The sequence below is a fragment of the Anas platyrhynchos genome, chromosome 5 (assembly GCF_047663525.1).
Source record: "Anas platyrhynchos isolate ZD024472 breed Pekin duck chromosome 5, IASCAAS_PekinDuck_T2T, whole genome shotgun sequence".
Classification (NCBI taxonomy): Eukaryota; Metazoa; Chordata; class Aves; order Anseriformes; family Anatidae; genus Anas; species Anas platyrhynchos.
Window position 1 is genome coordinate 4,535,011 of NC_092591.1, and position 27,592 is coordinate 4,562,602.

The 27,592-nt window shown below is 42.9% G+C and overlaps 1 protein-coding gene across 3 annotated transcripts in view; it reads left to right on the forward strand.

Annotated features, from left to right (window-relative positions):
* The window catches only part of PELI2 (pellino E3 ubiquitin protein ligase family member 2), a 75,169-nt gene that overhangs the window by 24,203 nt on the left and 23,374 nt on the right, over positions 1 to 27,592 (forward strand). For 2 of the 3 annotated variants that reach the window (XM_027458099.3, XM_072038129.1), the window contains exon 2: positions 481 to 610. In XM_027458099.3, the coding sequence (XP_027313900.3) occupies positions 481 to 610 (130 nt within the window). Of the gene's footprint in view, positions 1 to 480; positions 611 to 20,572; positions 20,801 to 27,592 lie in introns of those variants that run through there. The other variant, XM_072038130.1, reaches the window with a different exon arrangement.

The window sequence follows — 27,592 nt, forward strand, 5'->3', positions numbered from 1 at the left end:
TTTCATTTACTTTGAATTGCCCCTAAATTGTGTGTGTTTTTTTTTTTCCAAATCACACCTTTTCTTCCACTTGTCTTCCATGAGCTTCCACTTCCTCTTACGTGAGCTGTGGGGAAGGGAATGGTAGGGTAAAGCAGTTTTTCAAACTCCCCACGTCATGAAATTGCAGAAAAGATTTAGAACTTGCTCTTCCAAATTCCTTTAATTCTAGAGGTGAAGAACTATTTTTGTGGCTGAACAGCTCACTATCATTTGTAGTTGATGACCTTATTAGTGATGAGTAAAACTTCAACCATTGGCAGGAAAGGAATGTTGGAAGGCCCATAGTAATTTAGGAAGCGAAGCTTACTATGGCTGTTACATGTTTTATAACCACATCCTTGAAATCATCAGGATATCATGACCAAATTGCTGCTTTCCTTTTCTGTATTCTAAATTGCTGATGTTTATTTAAATGACAAACTCTTTGTTTCATTCTAGGTATAATGGCTCCCTCCCTAATGGTGACAGAGGACGCAGGAAAAGCAGATTCGCCCTTTATAAACGACCTAAGGCAAATGGAGTTAAGCCCAGCACTGTTCACGTGATTTCTACTCCTCAAGCATCTAAGGTATGCAGCAGTGAGACATATTTTATTTTTCTAGTGATCCTGGGTTGAGAACAGCTCATGCATCACAGCTGCCTGATTTACCTTGCTGTTGGCTCGTTCTGTGGTAGGCAGGTACTTGTTCTGATGAAAAGTCTGCACTGGATTTTCTTTCTAGAGATGTGTATCTTTAATCCAGTTACTTATTTAAAATAGTCTTTAACCTCAGGTATGAGTTAATCTGACCCTCCTGCCCTTGTTCAGAAAGCTGATGGATTTATCCGAGTCATAGAATAGTCATGTGATGCAAACACAAGTAGTACTTATTCCTTTTTCACTGGAGTGTAGGATTGTTGTGTGTTTCCTCTTCAGGAAGAAAACTGAAATTGTGTTTTTAAACAAATAAAAAAACAAAGAACTTGAAACAAAAGCTGTGATCCCTATACACTATTCATTTTTGTTGCTAATAATATTGTGTATTTTTTCACCTGAGGTCTAGTGTAGGGAAGGAAGGAAAAGCATTACACTAAATATGTTAACATAGTAACTTATTAACATATAGAATTGTCTTGGTTAAAGTTCTGTTGGTAGAATGCATTTCATGGTGCAAAAAGCCATCTTAACCTCTCTCAAACCATTTTTGCCAGAAGCCAAAAGTAGCTAGACCTTTGGTCAAACCAGAGGTCGGTCCTCTGGTGACCCTCACAAAAATGAATGGTTTATACAGGATATATATACATCACATTCCCAAAATGTGTATCGGGGAGAGGGACACCATACTCTGATCTCCTAAGTGTGCTTTCTAACATGGTTAAGAGAAGAGAATTGTTTAATGCACAGTATATGTTGTTTTCTTTCATAATACGTACCATGCATAGCGCCCACCCACGCATATCAAAATGTACTATATCAGGGTGTTTTTTTCAAGACTTTATAGGACCTGCATAGTGTAGATGAATATGTAGTCTTTCAGGCTTGTGTAAATATTTTTCATCATTCATATTCTTAAAATAAAAATATTGGTGAGTTGAATCTTCCTGATGAAATCAACTTTTGAAATAGGCCTGTATTATCTGTGTGTGTGTTGGCAACCCTGGTGTGTTTCTTAAAATTTAATAAATTTAAAAAAAACATACGTTTCACATAGTTGATAGAAATGTACACATACTTGCACTGGATAATCTTAAGCATTTGGACTTCAGATAGTATTTTGGCATTTGATTTTCAAAATATTTAAACACCTGACAGACACCACAAGGTATCTGGTTAATGTACATCTGCTTTGTTATTGTAGTGCGGATAAAATATGTGCCGTACAAATTAATGTCCTTATAAAGATAGCATAGGGCCTGAAACGTTGAAGTGTTTCCTTCGAGGATCTGGATTCAGGTGGCTGTCAGGTTGAATGTATTCTTTTGCACTTTATCTGAACCCTTATAAAAGAGCTTTTGTGTATTTATACTGTTGTCTGGGGCAAGGCTGGTGGATGTGTGCCAGCACAGTGGTGCAGTGGATTTCAGCTAGTGTTCTTTCAGATGCACAGAAATGACATTTACATTTTAAAACACTTTTTCTTAGGCTTTTCTGACATCCTAGACACCAGAGCCTAAATCTGTTTTTCCAGGAATGGCTTCTGCACACAACTGCTGTAAATGATTCCAGCAATGCAGAGAATTACAGAATAGACAGTGAGATGCTTTGTTCTTGGAAAATAATGTGCAACTTGACCTTAAAAAAATCTTTGTTCTGCTCTCAATCTTTCAGTTTAATTCTTGTTCAGGGAAGAAAAAAACAGTGGGAACATCTACTGCACAGGATATTACAAGTTTCCTCCCTTTACATGCTCCCTTGTAACTTTTCAGATATGAGTTCTCCGTTTTACTTTGCTTGTTTGTCACTGTGTGAACTGGATCTTTGAGTAGAAAGAAACACGGTATTCCTGGGCTACTGATACTTTCTTGGTGGTGGATAAAGCTCCGTCTCCATCTGTTTTGTCACTGCTGTGGCGTGGATCCTTGAATGCTCTGCCTTGCTGGTTTTGTGCTAATTCTGTTAATGCAGCAGCTCCAGCACTGTTGACTGTCACCAATCCTAAGTTAGCGTGTCAGCTCGAAAACTGCAATAGATCATAAGAGCGTGCTTGTCATGTTCCATTGTCCCTGCTATGCAGGTGTCAAGGACAGCTGGAATAGCAATGGTTTCAATAGTAAATTTAGCTGGGATAATTGCGTATGAATCAGTGCCTTTTGTTTTTTTCCTCTGGAGTGCTTGTTTTTTGCCACTCTGCCTTCTGGAGGTGCTGAAGAAGATAATTTGGAGTTGTTTGGCCTCCTGAGGGTGTATGGGGGGAAAGCACTACGTGGGGTAATAAGTCACAAGGATTTTCAGAGTACTGAAACCATGCATACATATTTTCGATGTTACAGACTTCAGAAACTATATTTTATTAACTCTGTGCTTAGGCACCTTTCGGGGAATTTTCTAGTGTCATTCCTCTCCAAGGCTCCAGCCATTTGTTTGAGGCAGACTTTTCCAGCAGGGCCAAAATTTGTTGTATTGTAAGAAAACTCTTAGGCTTATGATATATGACTATCAAAATCATCAAGTCACAAAGCAGTGTGTCCTCACTCTTCTTAAAACTTGAATGTAGAACAAGAAGGGCCATTAATTGCATTGCTTGGATCTCCTGATGAAGAGGAAGTCTGTCACCAGGTATGATTGTATGAGCCATAAAAACCTTCTGTGACTACTCAAATCTTAGGTGTTAGTTTGTTCATAGCTCATCATGGCATCGTTAGAATTGCTGATTTTTATTTTCAAGCTTGTGAAAGCAGCAGTGAATAAACTCAACCAAACAAAAAGCCTTTAATTTTGTTAGTGTTTTTCTTTATTTGGTTGAGTTTAACTGTTGCTTTCACATATGATAGTTAATGCCATGTAGCTCGGATCTATGTCTGCTGGTGTATGATAGTTACAGGCTTTACTTGGGCAGAAAGTTTCCAATGACTGTGGAACTTCATGAAAAGTTACATCCCCCCTCGCTATAATGAGCTGGGAATGATGAGATGGTAATGTGGAGTTGACTGGGTTTCTTGTTTTTTTTTCTTTGTTTTGTGGGTGGGTGTTATTTTTCATCTGGCGTATATAAGTATGCATGTCTGGCAAGGAAAGGGGGGAAAGAGGTGTCTGGCTGAAAAGAAAAATGGCTTAGAACAATGTTTGAGGACGGTATGTCTGTCTCACAGATCTGAAGTGGGTGACTAATACGCCCTGTCTCAATAAGACTCCGATCCCATTTTCTGCCAAGCAGAGATGTGCATCTTCCCATACACATCCAAGCTGCTGGTTCAGCGGGCTGTTAGGTTAATGCTTTCCCCCTGTGCAAACTCCTCTTCCCTCCTCATCACAGCCAGCATGAGCTCCTTGTTGGCTGTTGCTGCCTGCAGCTCTTTTGGCACGGTGGGAGACGACTCCTCCAGTTCTGCCCGGGTATGGGGTGCTGGCACCTGGCACCAGCAGTGCGGTTACTGCTGATACCAAATGCCCAAGTGATGTCATTGCCCACGGCCAGTTATTTCTGCATTTAGGTTTCTTTACAGGTTTCTAATGCTTTGGAACTGCTTTCATGGGTGTGTAGGTTAGAAAAATGAAGTGCTTCATGCGCTCGAGTTACTCCAAGTATGCCTTTCGGAGACGTGAATTGTGCACGGGGGTGAAGTAGTTGACGTTAGCCCTCCAGGTTTCCCTAGGATTACTCTGTAAGCATGAATGAATTGTATGGTATCAGTATATAGGAATTAACTGTAACTACAGTAGTTGCTTACTTGCTAGGTGAGACCTTCCAGTGCATTTTACTCAATGGACAGGAAAATATAACCAGCAAGTACTAAAAATACTCCTTTATAACAACAGGCTATTGTGTTTTGATACCCAAGCTGTCTTGTTGGATATTAATGCTGACTTGATAGCAGATTGCAAATGGCCTTTGAATTGCTGCAGAGTACAAAATAAAAAATAAATCTACCTTTAATATGCTTTTTGTGGAGGTACAACTTGGTATTGTCTGCCTTGGGATAAAAGTTTTCCTTTGGTAACCTGTGGTAGATAAAGACAATGTATTTTTCCCCTGTGAAATTACTGTTTCAAGCTGACTGGGAAAGATCTTTCTGACTTCAAGTCCAATTACCTGCCGAGTTGGCTTCTGCCTTGTGCTATCACAACAGCAGCTTGTATAGTCACTGGCTGGGTGCCTGCAGCTCACGTCGAGCTTCATGCTGCTACTGGAAAAGAACAAAATGCAGCCATACGAGTAATTATCGGGTCGGGGAGAGAGCTGCAGAGTGTGCTTTGAGTGACTGGAGAAAAGGAACGCGTGGGATTCTTGTGATTAGTTATCTCATGCAGATTATTGCACGTGCTTTGATGTGCTCTGGGAATTCTGAGCAAAAAGGCCCCAGATCCTTTTGCAGCTTTTGGTGCTGCTTCAGGATGAGAGCTGTAGAGCTCGGCTGCTGGAAGGGGGGCACGCTCTGTCCATGGCTCCTTTCTTTCTTCTTGGGCTTATTTTTGGTGTAATCAGTTCATGGAGCACTAACTTGTTCTAAAGTCAGTTAATCACATGTATCTTGAAAGTCCAGAGCTGTGCAGAGGCATGTGAAGCCCCTACCCCTTTGCTCTGGAAAGCAGTAGGGAATGGGTAAGCAGAAGAAAATGGTTAGACCCATTTCATTAGTGTGGCTTAATAAATAACTGTTACTTTGTTTGATGCTCTCCTTCCTAGGCTTTTGGGACCTATTGAACAGAATGCATGTCAAAGGTTTTGGAAAATCACTTTACAATGTTTTCTAACAAAAACCAGATGCTTGGTGAAGGAAGGGGAATTAAAATTGCTGAGGACTACAATTACTTTTTTTATGACTTAACATTGTTTTTCTTTTTCGTGCTCTCCCTTCAGAGGGCAGACAAAAGATCAGAAAATGCTTTCCTTGTAAACTGTTTAAACTCCATCTGCTATAAATCAAGACTTCGAGGAGATTCTTCTTCAATTTAAGTGTCCTTTGGAAGTGGAAGAAGGAAGTGCTGAAGGTGTGCTGTGTGTTGTGTTTCCCCCAGGCACTTCCATCTCATTTTCCATAGGGAGCCAGGCTGTATCCTGCCACAGCACAATCAGGTCACAACTTCCCTCACCCTGTCAGAAATAACCTGGGGGATTTCAGCCTCGTGGAACTGGATAGCTGGGTGAGCCTAGAGGCTGTGCATCCCAGGTGAGCTTCAAGTCTGTCCATACCCCAGCACATAAACACCCCTGTCCCTGATTTAAAGCGGAAGGTTTAGGACCATCTGGTGTGGTGGTGAAGCTTCATCCTGTTACACTTCCTTTATTCATGCTTTGATTTGCCTGGAATGGATCTGCTCTTAGAGGTATGTGGGCTGGTCTTAGCTTCTGAAAGCTTGGGAGAACCTGAGGCTGAGGTGTGTGGTGCTGCTCCTTGAGCTTTCTGTAGGAGAAAACACATCACTGCAAGTTGGCATCACGAAGTGAGAACCTCCCCAGCGTGCTACAGATAATAAAAACCTGCTGTTGTGTTCCAGGGTTTGGTTTGGCTGTGCTGCAGCACGATTACGAACAGCCTGGTGCCTGCATACAACCGCTAGCAGCACCTGGGACTGGGAGCATCTCTGCTACAGGAATTTCCAGCTTCTGTTTTGGAAACTTGCTTCTTCACCTCTGTCGTGGGGGCACTTCACACAGACCTGAAGTGCGACTTACACGTTAGGTTCTAACTGCAAAGCACCCACAGGGAGAGGCAGTTGGATCCTAGGCTGTGCAGAGTGTGGATTTATGGCATGTGTTACGCAGAGAGCCTGTCCTTGCCTGAGATGTGTACCGCAGAGCTAAGACAGATGTTCTGGCGCTGTGAAGAAGCGTACGGCCATCTGCATGCTGTTCTTGTGTTACCATCTTTCAGGGAAATTGAAGGTTCCTGGAGCATTTGTTGCTGATATGTGCATAGGTGGTTTCATGTTCAGAAGCAAAAGCGGTGAAAAGAGGAGCACGCAGCCAATAATGGATGTCTTGTGGTTGTGTTTTTTTTCTGGTAACCCAAACTGTAGTGTCTCGGGGAAATTGCCTTAAATGGGTAAAGCCCTGTATTTTGGAAAAAGGAGGTAGCGTGTACTCAGTCGCAGCAGCATGGAGCAGCTGTCCTGGAGCAGAGGAGTTGGAACCGCATCAAACAGTAGATGAGACTCCTGTGTGCTACGGGTCTGTTGAGAAGAGCAATTATTTGGAAAACACAGGAAGCGATTGAAGCCTCGTGGGCCAACAGAAACTTTTCAAAGCAACAAAGCGCTGCTATTCCTGCTTTACAAATTGGAAAATATGTATTTTCCAGAGTGCTTTGAGCTTTTGTTGATGGAAAGAACAAAATCTAAGCTTCTTTTTGGGGGGTGTCTTATGACATCTGCAAAAGGAGCAATTAAATTCATCTGTTCACTGTCAGTGCTAGAGGGGTGACTGACTTTTGAGGCTACAAGATTCCTTTTTCTGCTGCTTGTAGGTCTGTGAGAAGCGTTTATGCTTTATTTTAGATGTAGGACTGCTTCGTTTTGGGGTTCTGCAGTTTTGTTTCTACTCAACACCAAAGATCTCACAAAGATTTTAGAGGGAAAATGGGGAGTACTTGATCAGGAGGATCACTTTGGAGGGGATGTAGCCATAGCCAAGTTTTACAATAATGCTTCATTCATTGAATGCTCCAAGCTCTGCAGTGTTTACAAAAATAATCTGTGTTTGGAGGTCATAGGAGCAACTCAGCATTCCTTAGCACTAAGGTTTTGCTTCCACAAGGTCATAATCTTTTTTGGATCGTCCCATGAGGTGGCCTTCTGTGGAAACCAGCTTGTGGAGCCTTGGTTCCACACCACACCTCGTACCTACCTGACCTCCTCGTGAGACCGTGTGTGTGCTGTGTACAGACTCGCCTTGAAATTCTGCCGATGTCTCCTGGCCGTCGTGATTCTGCCAGTACTTCAGGAACTTCAGGACTCTGCAGATGCCTGCTGTGAGATAATGTGCGTGGTAATATATACTTTGGCCTTCTAATTCGGTAACAGCAGATGCCTATCGCTCTGACTCGAGGAAGCTAATTATAGGCCCAGCACTGCCAGCTCGCTCGGTGCTGCAGTACTCAGTTTTCCTCCAGCTCCCCATCAGTGTGAGTTCTGAGTCCTCTCTCCTCCACGGAGCTCACCGCAGCCAGGGAGTGATGGATGATCTCTCCTCTTTTTGATATTGGCAGGCAAGGAGAGGTATTGCTCCCTGTCAGGCTGAGAAACTGGGTTTGGTGCACTGAAGTCGGGTTTGCATTTCCTCCCCTAAAACTGTCACACTGATTATTGTCCTGGCATTTCCCTGGCTGCTCGTGGAATGGGACCAGTATCTTAACCATGATCTGTCTTGGGCTGGACTTACTCTGAGGTGCTGCTCTCTCTGCCTTGGATGTTGACTCTGGGAGCAAGATTTCCCTGGGAATCATTCCTGTTTTCTAGGTTTAAGATACTGAGATGCTTTTCTTCCCCCTCTTCTCTCCTCCAGGACAGGGAAAGGAGAAACAAACATAGCTCTGATTTACTTATTTTCGACGTGGCTCCCCTGTGACCAAAGGTACTCTGGTTCCTCAGCTGCAGAATTGGTTCTCCTCTCAGGCCTCTCAGCTGATGGATGATTAGATGACAAAGCATTCCCAGTTTGCAACTTGAATAGCTCTTGTGTCTGAAACAGGAACGCTCAGCTTCAGTTAAGGATGCCCTCAAGAGCAGGGGAATGTGAAAAGAACACTTAAACTCCTCCTGGTGATAAAGACCAGGTTTTATGCTTGCTCTGCAGCAAGGCAAACTTCTATTTTTATTGCCAGTTAATCTCAAATTCAGTTCAGTTTAACTGAGGAGATGGCGTCTTTTGCAGGCCCAGACTTCTGGGGATCAGGACTTCATGGGGCCAGAGTTATGCTGTTTTCTCATTGTCACGAGTAAATTCAAGGGATCAGACACTACCCAACAATGTCCAAAGTTTTCATGGTAGTGATGTGTGATATTTCCAAAGCTGTGTTAGGACTGTTGTGGATCCTGTGCCTTCAGAATGGTTCAGCTCCTGGAATCAGCCTCAGTGGTACCATTGTAAGGTAACACTATTCCCAAAATAGGGAATCCTAGAGTCATTTAGGCTGGCAAAGACCTTCAAGATCATCAAGTCTACCTTGATCAACAGTCTACCTGACCTACCAAGTCCCATCACCAAGTCCCGTCCCTACATCTCAATGCCATGTCCCCGCATCTCTTCAGTGCCTCCAGGGTTGGGGACCTCACCGCTTCCCTGGGCAGCCTGTTCTTGTGCTTGATGCTTTTTCCATGAAGAAATTCCTTCTGATGTCCAAGGCCACTGGCCTTCCTGAACATCTGGGCACGCTTCTGGCTCATGTTCAATCCTAGATGTTCCTGTTCGTGTCTAGATGCAGCTCCTGGGCAAAGCTGTCCTTCAGCCCTTTGAACCATGGAGCCTGGGAGCCTTTTCCCCACAACTGGGTCTCCACCTCGTCTTGCTTGGAGCCTCACTGGATGGAGGGACGTAAGCTGATGGCACAGATAAAAACCGACCTCTCTTTGAAGCTCTTCCCTTTGCAGCATTCTGTCTGTGCATCTGTTTAGCACGCAGTCTCCTTCAGAGCCCAGGATTCCAGCGGAGGTAATTAAGGAGATGATGTGGTTATGAAAAAGGGAGGGAAGGGTATAGCTTTCAGCTTGAGGTTTGAGAGTGGTGGCGAGTGTTACTGAAGCAAAAATTCTTTTATCTGTGTTGCATGAATGCCAAAAGTGCATGAATGGTCAAAAGATCTTCAACAATAATGATCGGATTTCTTTAGGTAGGATTTCTCTGGTGTCCACATTTGATGGTACTACTTCATATATCAAAGCTTTGTTTTTTAGGTTTCTACCAGAGCAGGTTGGGAGGAAACGTTGAATGGGACAAGGAATGACTGCAAACCCACAAAACTTGCAGGATGACTGAAACGAACCTGGGGTGGGCTTTATGGGTTGCTTTTGATGCTGGTCATCACAGTGAGTCTTTTGTCTGAATTTTATAATATTAAGACATGCAGAAACATTCTCCTCCTTTCCTCTGCGTTTTGTACGTTAGCATTTAGTCTTCCACACCAGTTTCTCCCTGCTTCAGCCCACCAAAGAATCCTCCAGTGCTGCGGGTCAGCAATAAGGCAGTGCCTTGGTGGTCCAGGTGGGAGGCAGGCAGGAACAAAGCTGACCTCACTTCAGCACGGGCAGCTGCTCTTATTTTGTTCCAAATGAAAAACTGGCTTTGGAAAGCTGGATTGCAAAACTAATAGCTCATAAAGTGTTCTTCCTAACTTCTCCCTCCCCCTCAAAGCTTTCTCATATTCTTCTGTGGCGTTTAATCACAGAAATGACTCCGTTGCTGTTGTAGTGTAATAAAATAAGCTGTAAGTCAAAATGTTGGCACTTTATTGCGGAGACTGCCCCTGTTCTCTTAAAATGTCACTCATACAATCCTGACTGTAACTGAGAAGGACCAGCTATGGTTTACTTGTAAAGTATATTTTTGTTCTTCAACATAACATTTGAGTATCCTTGTACTAGAGTAGCACATAGTGCTAGAGCTGTGAGTATTGCACGCCTCATGTGATACGTGTAAAAGCACAGGACTCTTCCTGGGGAACTTCTTTTTCCTGGGAAATGATGAAGGATTTCACAGAGGAAGAGTTGCAGATCTGAATTCCCTTGGATGTTTACATTTACTAAAGATCCCGAGTAGATTGTGAAAAATCTGTCTCTTGAGTCACAGTAGCTCCATTCATTAACTTGAAATCTTTTTCCAGAAGTGTTTCTGTGAAATATCTGTGTAATGTGCAGATGTAGATGGTGCAATGTATGTTTAGCATAGTTTTTTTGTAAGCTGCTTTTATGGCTTTTGCTGTAGAAATATTTTAGAGATGTGAGAAAAAAATGTAAGTATTCCAATCATTTCTTAAATAATACTGCTTAAAAAAGAAAGCACTCAAATAATTTTTTAAATAATACTGCTTTCTTTTTTTTTTGACAAAGGATTCATGGCTTTCAATCAATGGAAATAAAACTTGTTGTAAAATTTGGGTAGAGGGCTCTAACTTTAAACAGGAGTATATGCTCGTTGTTTGACCTACAGTAGCGTACTTTGTTCCAGTACTGGATGTCAGACAAAACCCCTTTACAACCTAACAGTTAAATCCTTTGGCAGAAAGCTTTTCTTCCTGTTTGCTGCAGGGCTTTAATTCCAGACGTTCAAGTTCAGAAGGCTTTTTCGCAAGGACTGGGCTTGAGGAACATCCCCAAATCCTGACAGATCAGTTTGCTCCTCCCACGTGTTTGTAGCATCCAAGCTTAAATTCTAATCCATGTTGCTCAAGATTAATAATCTGTTTTTTGGTATCTGCATACTTCCTGCTGTCCTGTCTGCTTTCATTTCACTTTGCCTCATTTTGTGGCTCTGCTCACTGGATATAAATTTCTGACTTGAAACACTGTCCAGGGCTTGGGAAATCAACATTTGTGCGATCGCGGTGGTAAAGCGGAGGCGTTTCATCACTTAATCAAGAGATGAAACCTTTTAGGAGGAATTTCGTCTTCCTGCAGTCATGTCCTCTTCCAGATGAAGATTTTATTGCCAAGATGAAGTAGGACCCTGACTTTTCTCTGACTGGATGAACACTCAATTCTGTAGAAAATAGTTTAATCAAACTTTAGGCATGATGGTGTCTGTGTGCAGGTATGTATATATGAATACCAAATACTGATGACAAGGGAACACCATCCTATACCGTGACGGAATGAATGTACTGAGGCTTTTTTAGACTGAAGTAGTAATTTGTTTTATTTCGTGACAATGAAGGTGACCACATGTAGCTTTAGAAGCGCTCAAATGCATGCTTTGAAAGGGGAGTGCAGAGACATCTTCCTAGGTCAAAGGTTTAGATGGCTTCAAACAAATCATTTAAAAAAAAAAAAAAGGAATGTAAAAAGCAGTGTATCTGCCCCAGGTAGGATTGCAGGCTATGCAAATAGTGAGAAATGATAGTTCTGCCTCAACAAGCAGACATCACAGCTTTCACGAAGCAGTAATCCTGCCTGTTCCAGCCTGGCACGCAGCGCGTAGCTCCAATGTTGGTGGCAGGGCAGTATTGGTGTATTAACTGATCTGATACCCAACTATCTCGCTCCCAGCTGTAAGCGTATCAGCCCTGCCTAGGACTGCTCTGAATAAGCCACTGTGAGCTAGATAAAGACAAAACACTGCAGCAGTGCTCAGAGGTAGGTGCAACAGAGGTAGTCCAGCGTTTCATCAGTCTACCTGTTTCAGCAGCAGCTCCTGCTTGTGGAGGTGATTTGGGGTGTTGGGGTTGTTGTGGCTGGGGCTGTCTGGTGGCTCCAGAAGGAACTCGAGCAAGTTTGGGTGCAGTAGCTGCTGGACATTCTGGGGGGCCTCGTGCAATCTGTTGTCCTTCAGTGGCTCTTCTGCCAAATAATCAAGGAACATCTGCAGTCTCTTTTTTTTTTTTTTTACACGTACTCCTGCCATGATTCAGGTTCTCCTTGTTCTGAACTCTAAGAAGGCTTCTGCAAGGAAATGTCACAGCCAGAATTGTTTATTAAATGCACATAGCTGTGTTCGTGTGTAGGGCTGGTTTTATTAGCCGGATGCTCTGTCCTAAATACAGTGATTTACTGGCTTTCACTGCCCTTTCATTTGGCAATTTGTGAACTGAATTATTAGCACGAGTGAAAGATGACAAATTTCAGGTGCCTCAACTCCCTCGCTCTGGGTGATTCAAGATCTGCTTCTGTCTTGGGTTTCTCAGGCTCTGTTAACAGGAAAGAGCACTCTGTAAGGTTTGTTACAGGTACATAATGTGTCTTTTGTGTCACTTGTGTAACTTTTCAGGTTGTGCATCAATGTGTATTTGAAGGACAATGAAAATAAAAGGTACATTTTCTTTAAAAATGAAAACTTCCTCATTCCAATAGTAAGGATTTGCAGTCTCAATTCAGTCGTTGTCCAGAGCGTTCCCTTTTACTTGATGTGATGCTTTGCTGCTTATGCACCCCTTTATCTTTGTTTTATTTATACATCAGTCTAGATGCCTCACTCGTCTTGTTCCCACAGCACATGACTAGTGCTGAAGGAAACTTGCAGCCGAGGCGTGGAAATGAACGATTTCCAGTTGTAACCCTTTTCCATGAAGCATCTCTGATGCATTTAAATCTGCTGCTTTAGTGCCAGCTGCCCAGCCAGCGTGGTATCAGAGCACTTTTCCCTGCAGCCTAGTAGAAGACAAAGTGGAATGAGATAATTCTCTGATGCTAGGCTAACATAACATTGTCAACAGCAAACAACTGCACGCAGAGCAGAAAAACTGAGAGCCTACTGAACGTCTTGGCGTGGTCAGCACTGTATTTCCCTGATTTATGGTTGTGCCTTGCTGACTGAGTATATATTGCACTTTTTACTGGGGGCGGGAAACCCTTACCTTTAAAAACAGGGTGTGTGGTTATATTAAAGTGCTTTTGGCAGAAACTGAGATCGATACCTGTCTGGGGCTGGTTGTCTTGTCGTGAAGCATGCAGTTGGGTTGGTTGTGCGTGTAGACAGGGCGAAGGCTTCCTTTCTGATGTGGTGCTCTGTGCCAATCGCTGCGGAGTTGCTAGGCTGGGAGCTAGTTCCAAGGTGCCAGGATTTAAAGCATTTAAAATTTTGGGGGGTGAGGGGATATATTGACTTCAATACTTAATAACTGACATGTAGGATCTGGCTCTAACAGTTTTAAAAGAATGTACTGTAATAATTTTTTATGGCTAGATGACACACAATGTGGAAATAAAGTGAAGAAGAAGCTTGCAGTTTGTCATTTCCCCTTACACATCATCTGCTGTGCATCTTCTGAAAATAAATACTATATCTAGGTAGTAATAAGCCCTTCTGCAGTTACTCTGCCTCCCAGCACACCTCCCTGCTCCCATCCCCTGCCAGCTGCTTGTCTCGTGGTCCCCTACTCAGTGCCCTTTTGTCATGGGTAAGGGATGCCAGGGGTTCTGAGGTTTTGTCCTAGCTGGCCTATTGTGGGCATCAGTGGCTTTGCTGTGCTTTTTAGAAAAATGCACTGAAAATCTTCTTTTTGGAGAGAAAAACGTCAGAACTCTACTTAAAGGTTTTTAAAGAGACTTTTCCTTCTCATTTTGCATTCAATATTTAAACATGTATGCGCTGCTCAGCGCTCACTGCTGTTTTACTGTCTTGTTCTACTGGAGTACACGAGGTAAAAAAGCAGCCTGCTCAGGAATTGAGCCTTGCTGTGTCCCAGTTTTCAGCCGTAGCACTAACACTTGCACCACGTCGATCCATCACTCCATGGTGCTAGCATTTGACTATTTATTTTCCTCTTGAGCTGGCAAAACTAGATGCTTGCTTTTGCCATAGCAGGTTTCTCCCCTCGTCTCTTAACACAGGCTGTGGCAATGTAGTAACAGAAAGGGAAGGGGGTGTGTTGGCAGAATAGCTGCATATAATATCGTGCATAGAAGAATACTTTAATCTAAACCATAGTGATGCTTTTCTACAAATTGCTTTCTTACTCATTTGTTTTCTAGATGACTGGGTGCATGCAAGCAGTTCTGAATGCTGCCAGTTGTGGCTGAAATCCTCAAAACCTTCCCAGAATTTCTAGTTCTGAGCCTTCCTGAATAAACAGATCTTTGTAAAGCAAGAAGTTGCAGGACTGAAGGTGATTTCATTGCGCTGCTGCTTCTTTGTGTTTCTTTGAAGGGCGAAGGAGGATCTTGGAGTCGTAAATATACTTCTGTAATCAGGGTATTAGTTACAGCAGATCGTCTTCATTTGACTGTTTTGTAGTGAAAATCACTACGTGCTTTGCCTGAGATGCACCAAAGCAAGCATTAAAAATTACACGTTACAGCTGACTTCAAGCTCCTCTGCTGTCTTTATGTTTTTCTTGGTACTGGAGCCTTTTGCTACTGAAGGGAAAAATGCAGGATACATGCTGTTCCTTCATAGCTATCATTTCCTCAAAACTATTATTTGGCTTGGAAGCCAGTCTGAGCAGAGAGTGTCAGTCATCTGCGTGTCTAGCAGCAGAACACTGATTTGTGATCTCCTGGTGTCACAAATAAAATAAGTCTTTGCAGAGCTGGACGGGATTTCGGCTTGTTTTTCCTGCAGCATTTGCACTGGAAAAGCTTCGTGGTAACAACCCAGCCTTTTTGCTCCAGGAGGCATGTCTGTCCTCCTGTTCTCACAACTTTAACACATTGTTCTTTCACGAATGCTTTTTTCCGTGAGTGCTGTGTAATTTCTGTTTGTATTTTATTTATTTTTACTTTAAAAAAAAACAATTGTGCATTAGAAAAAAAGTCTGAACTTCCTAACAGAAGTTCCTCAGGTTGATGTGCTGTGATACAAAGCTGCAATTACTCTTATTGTTGTATTCCCCTGGGGTGTCATTAAAGTGGCTCTTCTTCAGCTGCCTCTTTTTCCCAGCGCTGTGAAGTTCTGGATTTCAGCAGACAAAACAAATATTTCCCTGTGTAGTATTTCACTCTTACAGATTGAACATCTAACCAATCTTTTTTTTTTTTTCCCTGTCCTTACAGCAACGGGAGAATCTGTGCAAGTTCTGGCAGACTTTCTAGTCTTTAAATCCGCTTGTTTGATAGTGATACAGCAAAAGTCTCAACTGGATTGCTGCATCAATTCATTCACCAAAGGGCAGGGACAATTGCATCTCTGAAATGGCTTTCGACTGGTGTATTTCTGAAATTGCTTAATACAGTCTGACAGGTACTCGGTGCTTTAACCCCTGAAACCTTACGCTTCAACAGGTTCATGATGGGATGGTGCCTCTTTAAGCAGGCTCCCGAAGTTTTAGATTTGATGATCTCTTGCCCCGAGGGTAGGAATTTAATGCTTCAGATCTTCCAGGCAATTAGTTACACATCACAGTTGTGCAGTTGTTTTCAGGTAATGCGCTATCGTTTCATAATGCTTTGTAAACCTTCTTTCATTTGACAATTTTAGCTATCAAAATCAAAGTTTGAGTCTTGGAGCAAAATTCTAATAAAGATGCATTAGGTTATAGGCACCAAAACTAGCTGATGCTTGCGCTTTCCACTACGTAAGAATATGTCAGTTTGGTGCCTGACATTTTAAGACCCTTTAAAATGATTAAACTGCGTATAATTCATACTAAAATTTCATTTATGACTTCAATGACTGCTTTTTTTTTTTTTTTGCATTTTCATAGGCCATAGTTCTTTCTTTTTCCCCAGTGTGTATGGTGGTATCTTTGTCAGCAATTAAGTGAAGAGTACAAGTCAGGCAAACAAATATTTAATTCCTATATATGTTTGTAGCAGTTTGGCAAAGGAACGTCTGTCTAATCATTTCAAAAGAATTTACTGAAGTCAGGATTTGCAATCTACAATGCTTTGCCTATGCCTGGAAAGTGAATGCTACCTATTGTTCAATATTTATTTTTAGAAATAGAGGTGATTAAGGGAGCTCTATCCAAAATATTTGTCTTAAGAGAACATGTTGTGGTGAGGATGTCAATATATGGATCTGGCTCCATGCAAATCCCAGCTTGTTAAGGCTCCTGGCAAGGAGGAGAGGGGGGAAGATGTACTGTGAGCAGTGGAAACTAAACATTCTGGTGTTATACACTGTTTTCTTCCATTTCTTCCATTTGGACTTCAGCAAGGCTTTTGACACGGTTTCCCATAGGATTCTGCTGGACAAAATGTCCACCATACAGCTAAATAAAAACATCATACGATGGGTGAGCAATTGGCTAACGGGCAGGGCCCAAAGGGTTATGGTGAATGGGGCTGCGTCAGGCTGGCGGGCGGTCACCAGTGGGGTCCCTCAAGGCTCCATTTTAGGGCTGGTACTTTTCAATATTTTTATAAACGATCTGGATGTAGGAATAGAAGGCATTTTGAGCAAGTTTGCTGATGACACCAAACTTGGAGGAGTTGTGGACTCGAATGAGGGTGGAAAGGCCTTGCAGAGGGATCTGGATAGGTTGGAGAGCTGGGCGATCGCCAACCGCATGAAGTTCAATAAGAGCAAGTGCCGGGTCCTGCACCTGGGACTGTGTTGTGTTTTCCTCGTTCTTTAAGATTTTTTTTCTAATTATATACTGGTGTGAGAAGTGAAGAAGAAATGGGAAGAAGCACCGTGTGGTATTAATATCTTAACCATTATCAGCTGACTATTAATTCATTTAAATCCCAAGAAATTATTAAGGAAACTTAATTTCCTGAGCCAGTTGCTAATGGGATTCCATAGAGATAAGCAATTTGCTGCCTTAAATGGACCATGTGAAATTGAAGGGAGGAACCTACCCTAGCTTGACAAAGCCAGTAGCAGTTCATCTGTCAGAAGGGCAAATAATAAAGGTGGCTGCATAAAGAGATCTGGGTGGGTTGGTGAGGTAGGTTTTCAAATACAAAAACGAAAAGCATGTTGGTTTTAATCCAACTATCACAGCTAAATATTTAGAGGCTGTGTCAGGTCCCAATCTCTTGCTGTAGGGACTGTGTCTTGGAAACTAGGCTTTTCTGCAGTCAGTAAAAAGGGGTCAAACAGTTCTGGGCTGGGATAAAAAGGGACGTAGGGGTGAGGGAATGGCAGCATCGTATGGTCTGAGGCTGCTTAACAAAAGTCTGTGTGCAGTTCTGGTCTCAGCTCTTTGAAAACATTTCAGAAAACTGAAGAGGATGCGAACAGGAGTTGCAAAAACGACATGAATGCAGGAAAAAGAGAGAGACCGACTTGTATGGCATCAAATGAAACCCGCCGGCCTAAACTAGCTGCTTTTTGAAGTTCACTCACTGCGTCTGTGGAGAAACTGCCACTTGGGTGGCAGAAAGTGGCTCGCACACAGGTTTGTCTCTGAAGCGCAGCAGCTGCCTAGCGCTTTGAGCGTGCTGCTGGCACAGCGCCGGGGCTCCTTGCAGCACATTCGGCTCCGCTCATCGGAGTGCTGAGCGCTCCTAGCATGCAGCCACGAGCACACGGGATGCTGAAAGGCATCCTGCTCTACCAGGAGGGTCGATAACGAGAGCTAGACGCTGAAGCCAACTCCAAATGGGAAGCTTTTTAGCTAGGGAATAGCTAACTATTGGAAGAAGCTGGCAAGGAAGATGATTTATTCCATCTTGAAGCGATCAAATTGGCTTGGGTCAGTTTTGAGGAAGGTTTTAGCCAAACTACACTTATAAAACCCACTACAAGAACAACTGGATGAAATTGGAAGATGTCTGGTATGGGGAAAATTGGAGCTGGCTTTAAGATAAATTTTTAGATATAAATTTTAAAGTCTGAGTTAGTTAATATTGATTTCTCCAGGAGAGCCCTCAAGTGTGCCAAGGCATTCGGTTGCTCTGAAGCAGGTGTCTGCTGCTTTCTTTGAAGTCTGTTTTTTGGGGGGAATAAGTCATACCACAGAAACTGTAGTGTTGTCTTTGGTGATGGAAGATGCCCCTGTGTGTTAAAGCACGCACCGCTGGCATTCCGTGAAGCTGGATGTGGAGGGTAAAGGATGCCATAAAAACAAATTACGGGTGGCTGTGAGTGAGTGCCAAACCTGAGGCTTTCTTTTTTTTCAGGTGTAGAAAATAATAGTGCTATGCTGGGGGGGGAGTAATATGTGTGCACAATGGGGATGGAAAACCTGGGGAGCTTTAGTCTTGGAAGATTAAAGGAAGCTGCTGGCTTTATAGCCCATATGTGATTTGTTGGTTCAGCTCTGTCTGCGGAGGCATCGTATTGCAGGGAAGGAGGTGAAAGCCTGTGCCTGCGTGGATGTGGAGGAAGAGTCTCAGCTGTTGGGTTTTCTCTTTCTGGTGCCTCATTAGACAAAGCAGATGCAGGCCATCCTTAACAGAGTAGAGATTTAAGAGATTATTTGCTGTTGTTGTAGAGGCTCAAGAACAAATTCCAATACCAAACCCCTCCTCAAACTGAAGCTTGCATCTGACCTGGGAAAGATTGAAAATTGGAACAGTGCTCTATGGGAACAGTGCTCTATGCAGTGTAAAGTGGTTTATAATTTATAAATTTCTGTCTATAGCATCTGCTATCAGTTTAGATCCCTGGGCTGTCCATCCTAGCTGAACTTAAAGTGAATCTCTTGAATAAAATCTATTTTAAATCAGTTGTTAAGTACAGAAAGGAAGAGGTCAGAATAAGATAATTAGGTAAAAAGATGTTCTAAATGACTTATTTTAGTTACCTATGAATATATTACGTATATAAAAACAACTGAGGTTGACATGAGGATAAATTAAGGTAGTTGGGGAAAAAAAAAGTTGAATGAAATTATCACAGAGCTTAAATGTGGGAGAATCAGTATAGAAATTATTTCCATAAGGGGTCTGTTGGACAAAACGTTCTGGGACAGTAAGTTATTTGAAGTCACGTTGCAGATGGAGTACATTCAGTTACAAAGGCTAACATCCTTCCTTAGGTATTTATAGAAGAACTGAACAGGAGTTCCTCTTTTTTTTCTGGAAGTAATTCTTTATTTAAAGCTAGCTACCTGTGTGATGATCTGTGTATAAAAGAATTTTTGTGTTGGTGTTGCACTCGGTGTGGTCTCTGTTTTTCCAACAATACTGTGTTATTAAATTCTGTTTTTTTAAGGGATAAGTGAATCTGTGCTAGCTTGTAGGGTGCTTGTTATGCAAACTGATAAGCTGTCTTCAGTTATAATTTTATTAAATGCAAATTTGAACGTGTCCTTCAGTTACTGACTTTGAAGAGATTACATTTTTCTTTGCATTTCCATTTACTATCTTTGCTTTAAAAAAAAATTTCTTAATTTTTATCTGGCATTTGATCTGGACTGTCACTTTCATCTGTTGTCATTAATTAGTCATCTCGCTGGCTTTTGTAGCTTTACGTTCGTACTTTATGGTAGAACCAGTTGGTTGCAGTGCACATTTCCCATGTTAACTATTTTTAAATCACTTTTAGCTCAGCTAAGTGGCGGCTGTTCAATTTTTTTTTTTTGCAATTTCATCTTCGCTGTCACTTCTGGTGGGGAAAAAAAAGCCTATTCATTAGTTTTCTACTGTCTGTGTTAAATAACCTGATCTCTTATGTGTAGATATTTGTTCCTAGGAGGCCCTGGTAGCTGGTTCCTAATTCACCCCAAAACTTGCTATTTGTACGTCGTGTCCTTGAAGATCCCTTTGGATGGCATCCAGATGTTCCAAGCGTGTCATGGAATCTGATCCAAGGCCATGTGATTCCAGTGCTTTATGTTTTTTATATGTTATATAATTAATGTATCGCACATGTAACTTGGTTTTCCAAGTCACGCAGCCCATGTCAATAGATAATTACTCAATAGCACACAGAGGGCAGAGAAGCCTGGAGGTGAAGGTGGGGCAGAGGAAGGGGACAGTGCAAAAATACCAGATGCAGGACTTGGAACGCTTTCATGCAGCAGCTCTTCGGTGATGGGGCTTTTTGGCAGCGGGGCTTGCAGAAGGGAAGGAATCTTTTGTTCCTATCTGCAGCAGACACTTAGTCATCGATTGGGCGATTTGTAACACTTCAATTTTTATGCTGGAGTCATCGAAGCTCTGAAACTTTACGAACATCAGTCCGTAGCTTACAGCAGTTGAATTTTTATATTCATTTTGTGTGCCAAATGAACTTGAGAGCCTGTGTAACGCGAGCGGTCGAGGGGTAAAGTTTCAGCCCCAGCTGTGCAGGTGGAACAGGCTGCCCTTCAGACAGCTCCCTGGGATGCAGGCAGGTGAGGGCACTTCTGCACAAGCTGTTCCTTTGGCAGGAGCTGGGCTGATGGGCTCCGAAGTGAGGGGGAGAAAGCGGTGATCTCCTCGGCGATGTGCAAAGCGCGTAGGCAGCGATGCTCTTCTCTTAGCCTGCAGGCTCCAGCTCGTGTGCTGCCTGCAGGCAGGAGCCTTGCAGCAAAAGCTTCTGGAAGTTCAGAGCTGCAGCTGGAGCATGGTGTGGTTGATGTACCAGCAAGTGTCATAGGCTCCTCGTGCTGTGTGCGCTGTGCTAGTGTGGAAGGTGGTAAGAAAAGAAGTATTTGGGTAGGGTTTTTTTTCCATTTTTTTTTTTTTTTTTAAGCAGCTACTTGTAAACTTGGCAAATTGTGGCTGGGACCTGGTTTAACTTTGAAATGTGTCCAGTGCTGCTACTAAAACTGTTTGACAATAGCTTGTATATTCAGATCTGTGAATTCTTAAATACAGGTCATTATCTTGAAGTCATTTATGTCCTTTACGATGGGCAGTCTGAGAGCACTGAGTGCCAAATACTCGATCACGAGGCTCAGTAGGATTTAAAGCTCTACCACGAGAGGAGCTGGACTGCGGTGGGGATTTTCAGACTTGTTCAAAGCTAGTTTAAACAACTGATTTAAGAAATTAAACAGCTTAAACCACCAAACAAAAAGCATGACTTAAATCAGTTAATACTGGGAGAAATGATCAATCTTTATCTAATAACTTGTACCCAGGCATTCTGGTAGCGGGGGGAAGAACTTGAAGTGCATTTTGCTGCAAGCATTTCCATAAGCCTTCTGGGTTCTCCACGTAAAAGCAGACTGCTTTATCCTTAGGAGCACTTGCTGTTCTAGAGCACTAATCAAAACCATGCCTTATTTACAGAGGGGGCCTCTGAAGAGTGTTATGTCACTTCAATATTTCTTCTCAGCATTTATTTCATTTAATATAGGATCTTAAATCCGGTACATCCAGCTGCTGCTTTCCACAGAAATGGAGAAGTATCCCATAATTTGGTTACTGCGGCTTCATTTTTATGCTGTACCTTTTATGTGTTTAATTTTTTTATTGCTTCCGAACCTCCAGGCTTTGAGATATCACTTTGACCCCGTGTTCAGATAACTTGAGCTTATCGCTGGAGGTACACCCGAGGAGATGTGTTAATACAGGACAGGATCCTCTCACTTATTTCTGAGCGAGGCTACGTTCGTGTGACTGGGGGAGGGAGGCACACGGGTCAAATCAGTGCTAAAATCACGTGTGAGCTGCCCGGATTTTGAAGAGACATTCTCTTATCTAATGTTACATATTCATATAAAGCAAGTTTTCTGTAAAGCTTGCTTTAAATTTTAATAAACTGCCGAAGAGATAAGGGGTAACTTCTGCATGCGAGTGCGTCCAGCGCAGCCTGCTGAGCCCAAATGCCAGCGCTGCCTATTTTTAAAACAAATCTTTGCAGCTTCGGTTTTGAAGCTGGCACGGTGCATTTAAATTATAGGGCCATCAATTTTCCTTCCCCACCCCCACCTGAATCAATCTTACTGAAAAATGATAGGAAACTTGCATTTGAGAACACAATGAGAATAACAGGAGCGCAGACCAATAGAGGCTACTAATCCTCTAATTACTTTCTGCGAACACTGGGAATTGGGCTGCAGAATATCCTTCAGTTCAATCTAGCGTAAGCTAAATTTATTCCTTCCCAAAGCCACGGAGGGAGGGATTTGCTGCCAGCTCAGGCTAGTGCTGGGCTGCGGTGGTCTTTATCAGACAGAAGTGAAACAGATGTGGCCACTCCGTTAAATATCCATCTTCGGGCTTGACTTCCCCTGGGTGCTGGTTGCCCTGTGCTCACCCTTTCACACCCTGAATTTCGAAGTTTAACCAAATGATCAGGTAGGTCCGGTGCTCTGCTCTGGTGGGGCTGAGGACATGATGTTTTTGTCACAGAGGTGGTCAGTGTTGGACCAGGAAAGTTTTTTTTGGCTCTGCTCCGATATCAGAGCTGTTTACCAGTAGACATTCCCCGTATTTTGGCACAGGTGCTTTCATTCTTGTAAGTTATTCTGTACTTGCTTCTACTCTGTAGCTTACTGTTGATACCCAGATTTTTAGCTCATATTCCACACCAAAGTTGATAAACCAGGCAAAGGGATTAAATAATTGCCTTTTGGTTGAACCTCTCTATATTAGTATTGAATTTATCTTGTAAATCTGTTTAGCCTGGACTGTGAAAAATACCCAGAGTGACCGCAAGTGACAAAACACTTTGATAAATGAGCCCTGAATTTGGTTGTTAGCAGCTTCTTACAATTGGGGTGGGTGGCCAGGAGTGGGATGCATACCTCTCCCTCGCAGCATCCTCTGCAGTTTACCAGCTAGGAGATGCCATGACACTGCCTCTTTGCATCAAGACAGGGGCTTCAATTATTTCCCTGCATAACTTTTTCTTTTTTAACACACAGTCTGTGAATCAGGGCCAGGCTTGTTGTCAGTTCTGCGCAGATCCAGAGACAGCACCAGAGGGGCTCGCAGCCAGTTATGTTTGGAAATGAGCTTGGCAACTGCACGAGGAGTGCAGCAAGCTCCTTGCTTCCTACTTGTTAGCGGGTTGATTTTTCAACTTCTGTGCAGCAGCATAAATCAGGATTGCATTTTCACTCCTGTTTAGTGTGCTAACTTTATGGCTTAAATCTCTTCAGTAGCTTAGTCAAACAGTTTAAACAAAAAAAGCCTCGGTGTGTTTTTTTTTTTTTTAAATATACCGAGCTGCGTGTAAGGAATGTGAGTAAGTTCTGAACTTTACACAGGAAGGTGCTTGGGAATATGTCTAACTGATGACTGCAACGGTTAGAAGTACTTTTTTCTTACTGTAGGCTCATAAAGATTAAAAAAAGGGGCATACAAGATGCATGCCATTAACTGGCACGCTGTTTCTTCAACTTGGATAGTAGCATCTGAACGTACACCGAGAGCCTGCTGGTCAGACCGATCTTCATCCAGGTAGGAGACATCCTACAGGATCCCTTCCGCTCCCCAAATGCCTTACAGCAAGGATGCAAGGTGCCAGGATGCTTTAAGGTGGGCTTAATTTGCTTTTCCTCCGACGGTTGCTATCAATGTTTGTCCAGCTTGGTCAAGTACCAATTGAACTGTTCTGCAGGAATTCTTTTTGGTGGTAAGGAAAACACTATAAAGTCTGGTTTGTTGCAATGACTCGTTGCAATTTCTGTAGGAACCTGGCCAATGAAGAAGAACCGAACGCTTTTGGGTTTGTTCTATCAAACTATCAAAGATTGCCTTCTCTTGGGACAATACTTGAGCTGTAGTGTGAAGTCTAGAAAGCAACTTCTGTCCTTTGTTGTCTTTAAAAAAAAAAACTTAACTGCTTTCTATAAGCATTAAATGGCTTTTTGGCAAGAGTAACTTCACATCTCTTTTCTTTTTTTTCCTCCTCTTGAGGGATTTTTGTACAGCTGCTTAACAGGTCTGTTAAGGTAACTGTCTAGAGAGTCTTTGGCTGTCTTAATGCAGAATTGATTTGTGTCAGATTGAATTTATGGTTTCTGGAAGCTACAGAATGATATGCAGCCTCTCATCTTGTTATTATGTGCTCTCCTTTGGCAGGCTCAGATTGGTGCTCGTGGCTGCTTTGATTCACAGAAGCATTCAGCGCTGCTGTGCCGAGTGTACAAATCTTTCAGCCTGTGTATTGATAGAAACCCTTGAGGGGACTTTAACTATTTTTTGGCATGTTTTTAGTTGAGGATTCTAATTTGTGGCTATTTTGTGTGCTTGGCATAGCCAAATACATTAAGTGTAGCCAGGCATCTGCTGCTTTTGTTCGTGATGTATATAAATGAATGGGAGGCTGCTGGCACCAGAGCCTCTGCTACAAACGCTGCTGCATCCTTCCCTAATTACTGACACTTCGGTGGCTGTATCGGCAGTTTGGGGGGGATGTGCTCCAGCTGCTGTGGCAAAATCATGTTTATGCCGACATGTTTTTGATTTATAGGCTTGTAGTCTTCCAGAAGAAATCCTACCCATAGTGAGTTAAGGCCAAGGGTTTGGGGGTCAGGATTCTCTTTGGGAGGCCACACATATCAGGGGAAGTCTTAGTGGTATTCAGCATGTGATCTTACTACAGTGAACAGCATATTCCATGTAGTTTTCAGTGCAGTGGGCTTCTTTTCCAGTCAGCCTTCTAGTATTTCTCTGCAAAGTGGCTGTATTGTCTGCTTTAGAAGAACTCCAGTCTCTTCAGCTTCTCTTGCTTTTGAATGGGAAGGTTTCTTAGGCTTCCTTGCTATGATGGGAACCAGCTCCATTTCACCATGGCAGTGAACCTTATTTCTACAGAAGCCCTAGCAGTGTGACCAGGTACTGTGGCTGTTGGCGTAGCTCAGGTATTTCTCTTTCCTTCTTCCCTGTTTGTTGCAGATAGAGGACCTTAAATGTTTGTTGTGAAGTAAAAGGTCTTCCAAAAGCAGTATCTTGACCAGGAGCGTGTCCCAACTCTTTGGTCCTGCTTTCCTGGGCAGTTTTGCTTCCTTTGCACAAATAACTGTGAAATATCCTGTGGAAACCACCCGTCAAATTCATGCCTGCATACGTCTAGACAGTGATATCACTGCATGGTGGGCTGAAGTTGAAATGGGAACAAATGTGTCTTCCAAAAAGTAGTGTAACCATTCCTCCAAACTGGAAGAAGATAAAAAAAAATGACTTCAGTCTGCACTGACAGGTACATGCAAATCTAACCTGTAATGCAGTGGGTGGGAATCGTCTAGGTTGGGATAGACTTTCAAGATCATCAAGTCTGGGAATCAGCCTGACCTACTGAGTGCCGTCACTACGCCACGTCCCATAGTGTCTGCAGTGAACAGTGAAGGTAATGAAAAGAGAATACACAGTGGAATAAGTGAGAAATTGTGCTATGACTTTATTATTTTTTTTTTTTAAGTATGGATAAATTACTGTTGGCTCTCAGTACACGATCTGCAAAATTTCCAGGGATATGCATGTCCTCAAAGCCTGAGACTTCCTGGATTTTTCAAAACCAGGTCAGGTCACATCAAATAGATGAAACTCGGTGCAGGGCAGTGGTTAAATGTGTGTCTGCTGGGCTTGCAAAGCAGGTGTGATGTGCTCAGTGCACAACTACAGCAGGCAGCTCTGGAGCAGTCGCAATAGAAAGCAGAGTGCAGGCAGTAATTTGCCCAAAGGAGCCTTTTGGATTCATGGTTATGCTGTGGGTGGTTGATGCATCTGACTCTGTCGTGGCTTATTGTGGTGTGTGTCTGAGCTGTCTGCAGCTCCTGTCTGCTGGGGGAGGAAACGGAGCAAGCTGGCCAAGGGGAGAGAGCTTCCAGGCTCCATTTCAAAGATGCCTGAAAGATCACTTGCAATGTGATGTTACTTAAAAGAAAACGGAAGGGGAAATTAGAAGTCTTTAAGGGTTAGAAAAATTAAAAGGTCAGACTGGGAGGAAAGTGACTGATGGGTTTTGTAGGTCAGGTGTTGATTCACAACTATCAAAAGTTTGTGACTCTCCAAACAGTTCCCGAGGCTCTACGTTGTGTAGCTGTGCCTGCTAGGATAAAAATGCACCTGCTTCAGGCTGCTTTTAATACGTTGAATTACAAAGCAGAACAGCTCGGGTTGCTTTACCACATCTGGCCAGGAGTCCTAGGTGCTAAGGTAGGACTTGGGGCTGCACTAATGATGGGTTTGGCCACCTCGCTTTCATCCCTGCAATACAGGCAGCAGCCTAGCCGTGCGTTTTGAACGCCTGCTTTTTGTCTGAGGAGCAGTCTGCCCTGGACTAAAGGCATGCTCAGAGGTGGTGTACTCTGCAATTGTGTCTGCACAGACCCTGAGCCTCTCTACCTTGAGTTTGGGGGCTTGCCTTGTGCTCGAGGAGAGGCAGCCTGTGGGTGGGGTGTGAGCTCAGACAGTGCCACACGTGTAGGGTTTTAACAGATTTTCAACCATTAAAAAAATAGTTCATCTAATGACCTGTTACATGCGTATATTTTTTAACTTTCCCCCTCAGTTTTAAATATTTGTCACTGTTAGCACAGAGATCATTTCACAAACAGACAAAGCTGTCTGAAACCGATAGGGGATTTGTGATATTTTTCCACGCTTGTGGTTTTTGTTTGAAAAACACGAGCTTAGAAGCAGAAGACCAGCACTGCTGTGCTCAGCTTACCACCTCCTGAAGAAAAGTTTTCCCCGTAGGTAGTTGCAGCACCTGCATGTGTTTGAAATATTAGTTGGCAATGAGTACTGAGAGCTGCCTGCAGAACTCAGTCCGTTTCTTTGTGGTGACATTAATTTTCCTTACCTGCACTTACTGACTCTTGAGGGCTGCTTTTTAACCATTTCAGAGCATTCAGGATATTGACACCTGAAAGATTAGAGATAAGAAGTGTTAGCCTTGGTATTTATCTTTATTTTCTTTTTAAAGCCTAGATTTTGCTGACAAGGGGAGGAAGGAAGACCCTTGAAGGCTGGGCAGGAAGCAGATGCAGGCAAGCAGCTGGCCCGTGGCTCTGGTACCTCATTTCAGCCCCTCCTGTTGCACACAGAGCCCATAAAATTTCCATGATAATGTCTCTTATTTTCTCTGCAGAAGGCTGGAGGACAATATACATAATAGCCGTATCAGTAGCTAGAGGTCAGGGTAAATTTTCCGTGTTACTTAAATGCGGCGCTGCAGAAGGAGTAATTCTGGGTGATTACTGCTGGGTTTAAGTCGAGACAGAATAAAACTGCAACTGGTTTTTAGTTAACGGTGCATGGACTGAAAATTGTCATAAATTGCTGGGAAACTTCTGAAGTGGCCACGCTCCCCTGATGTGGGCAAAATGTGTCCACACGTGATGTCTGCTGATGTCTGCTGGCTCTGGCAGGCAGTCCAGAAATTCAGTGGAAATAAGTTCTTCTCTTTAGAAGGACTCCTTCCTCGCTAGATAAAGCTTCCTTTTGCTTTCAAGCTGCAAGAACTTTTGTCTGATGTCCCTGAGTGGTTTTATTTTTCAGAAAAGAAACCGAAGGCCAGCAGCCAAGAAGGCAAGCAGTTAACTCATG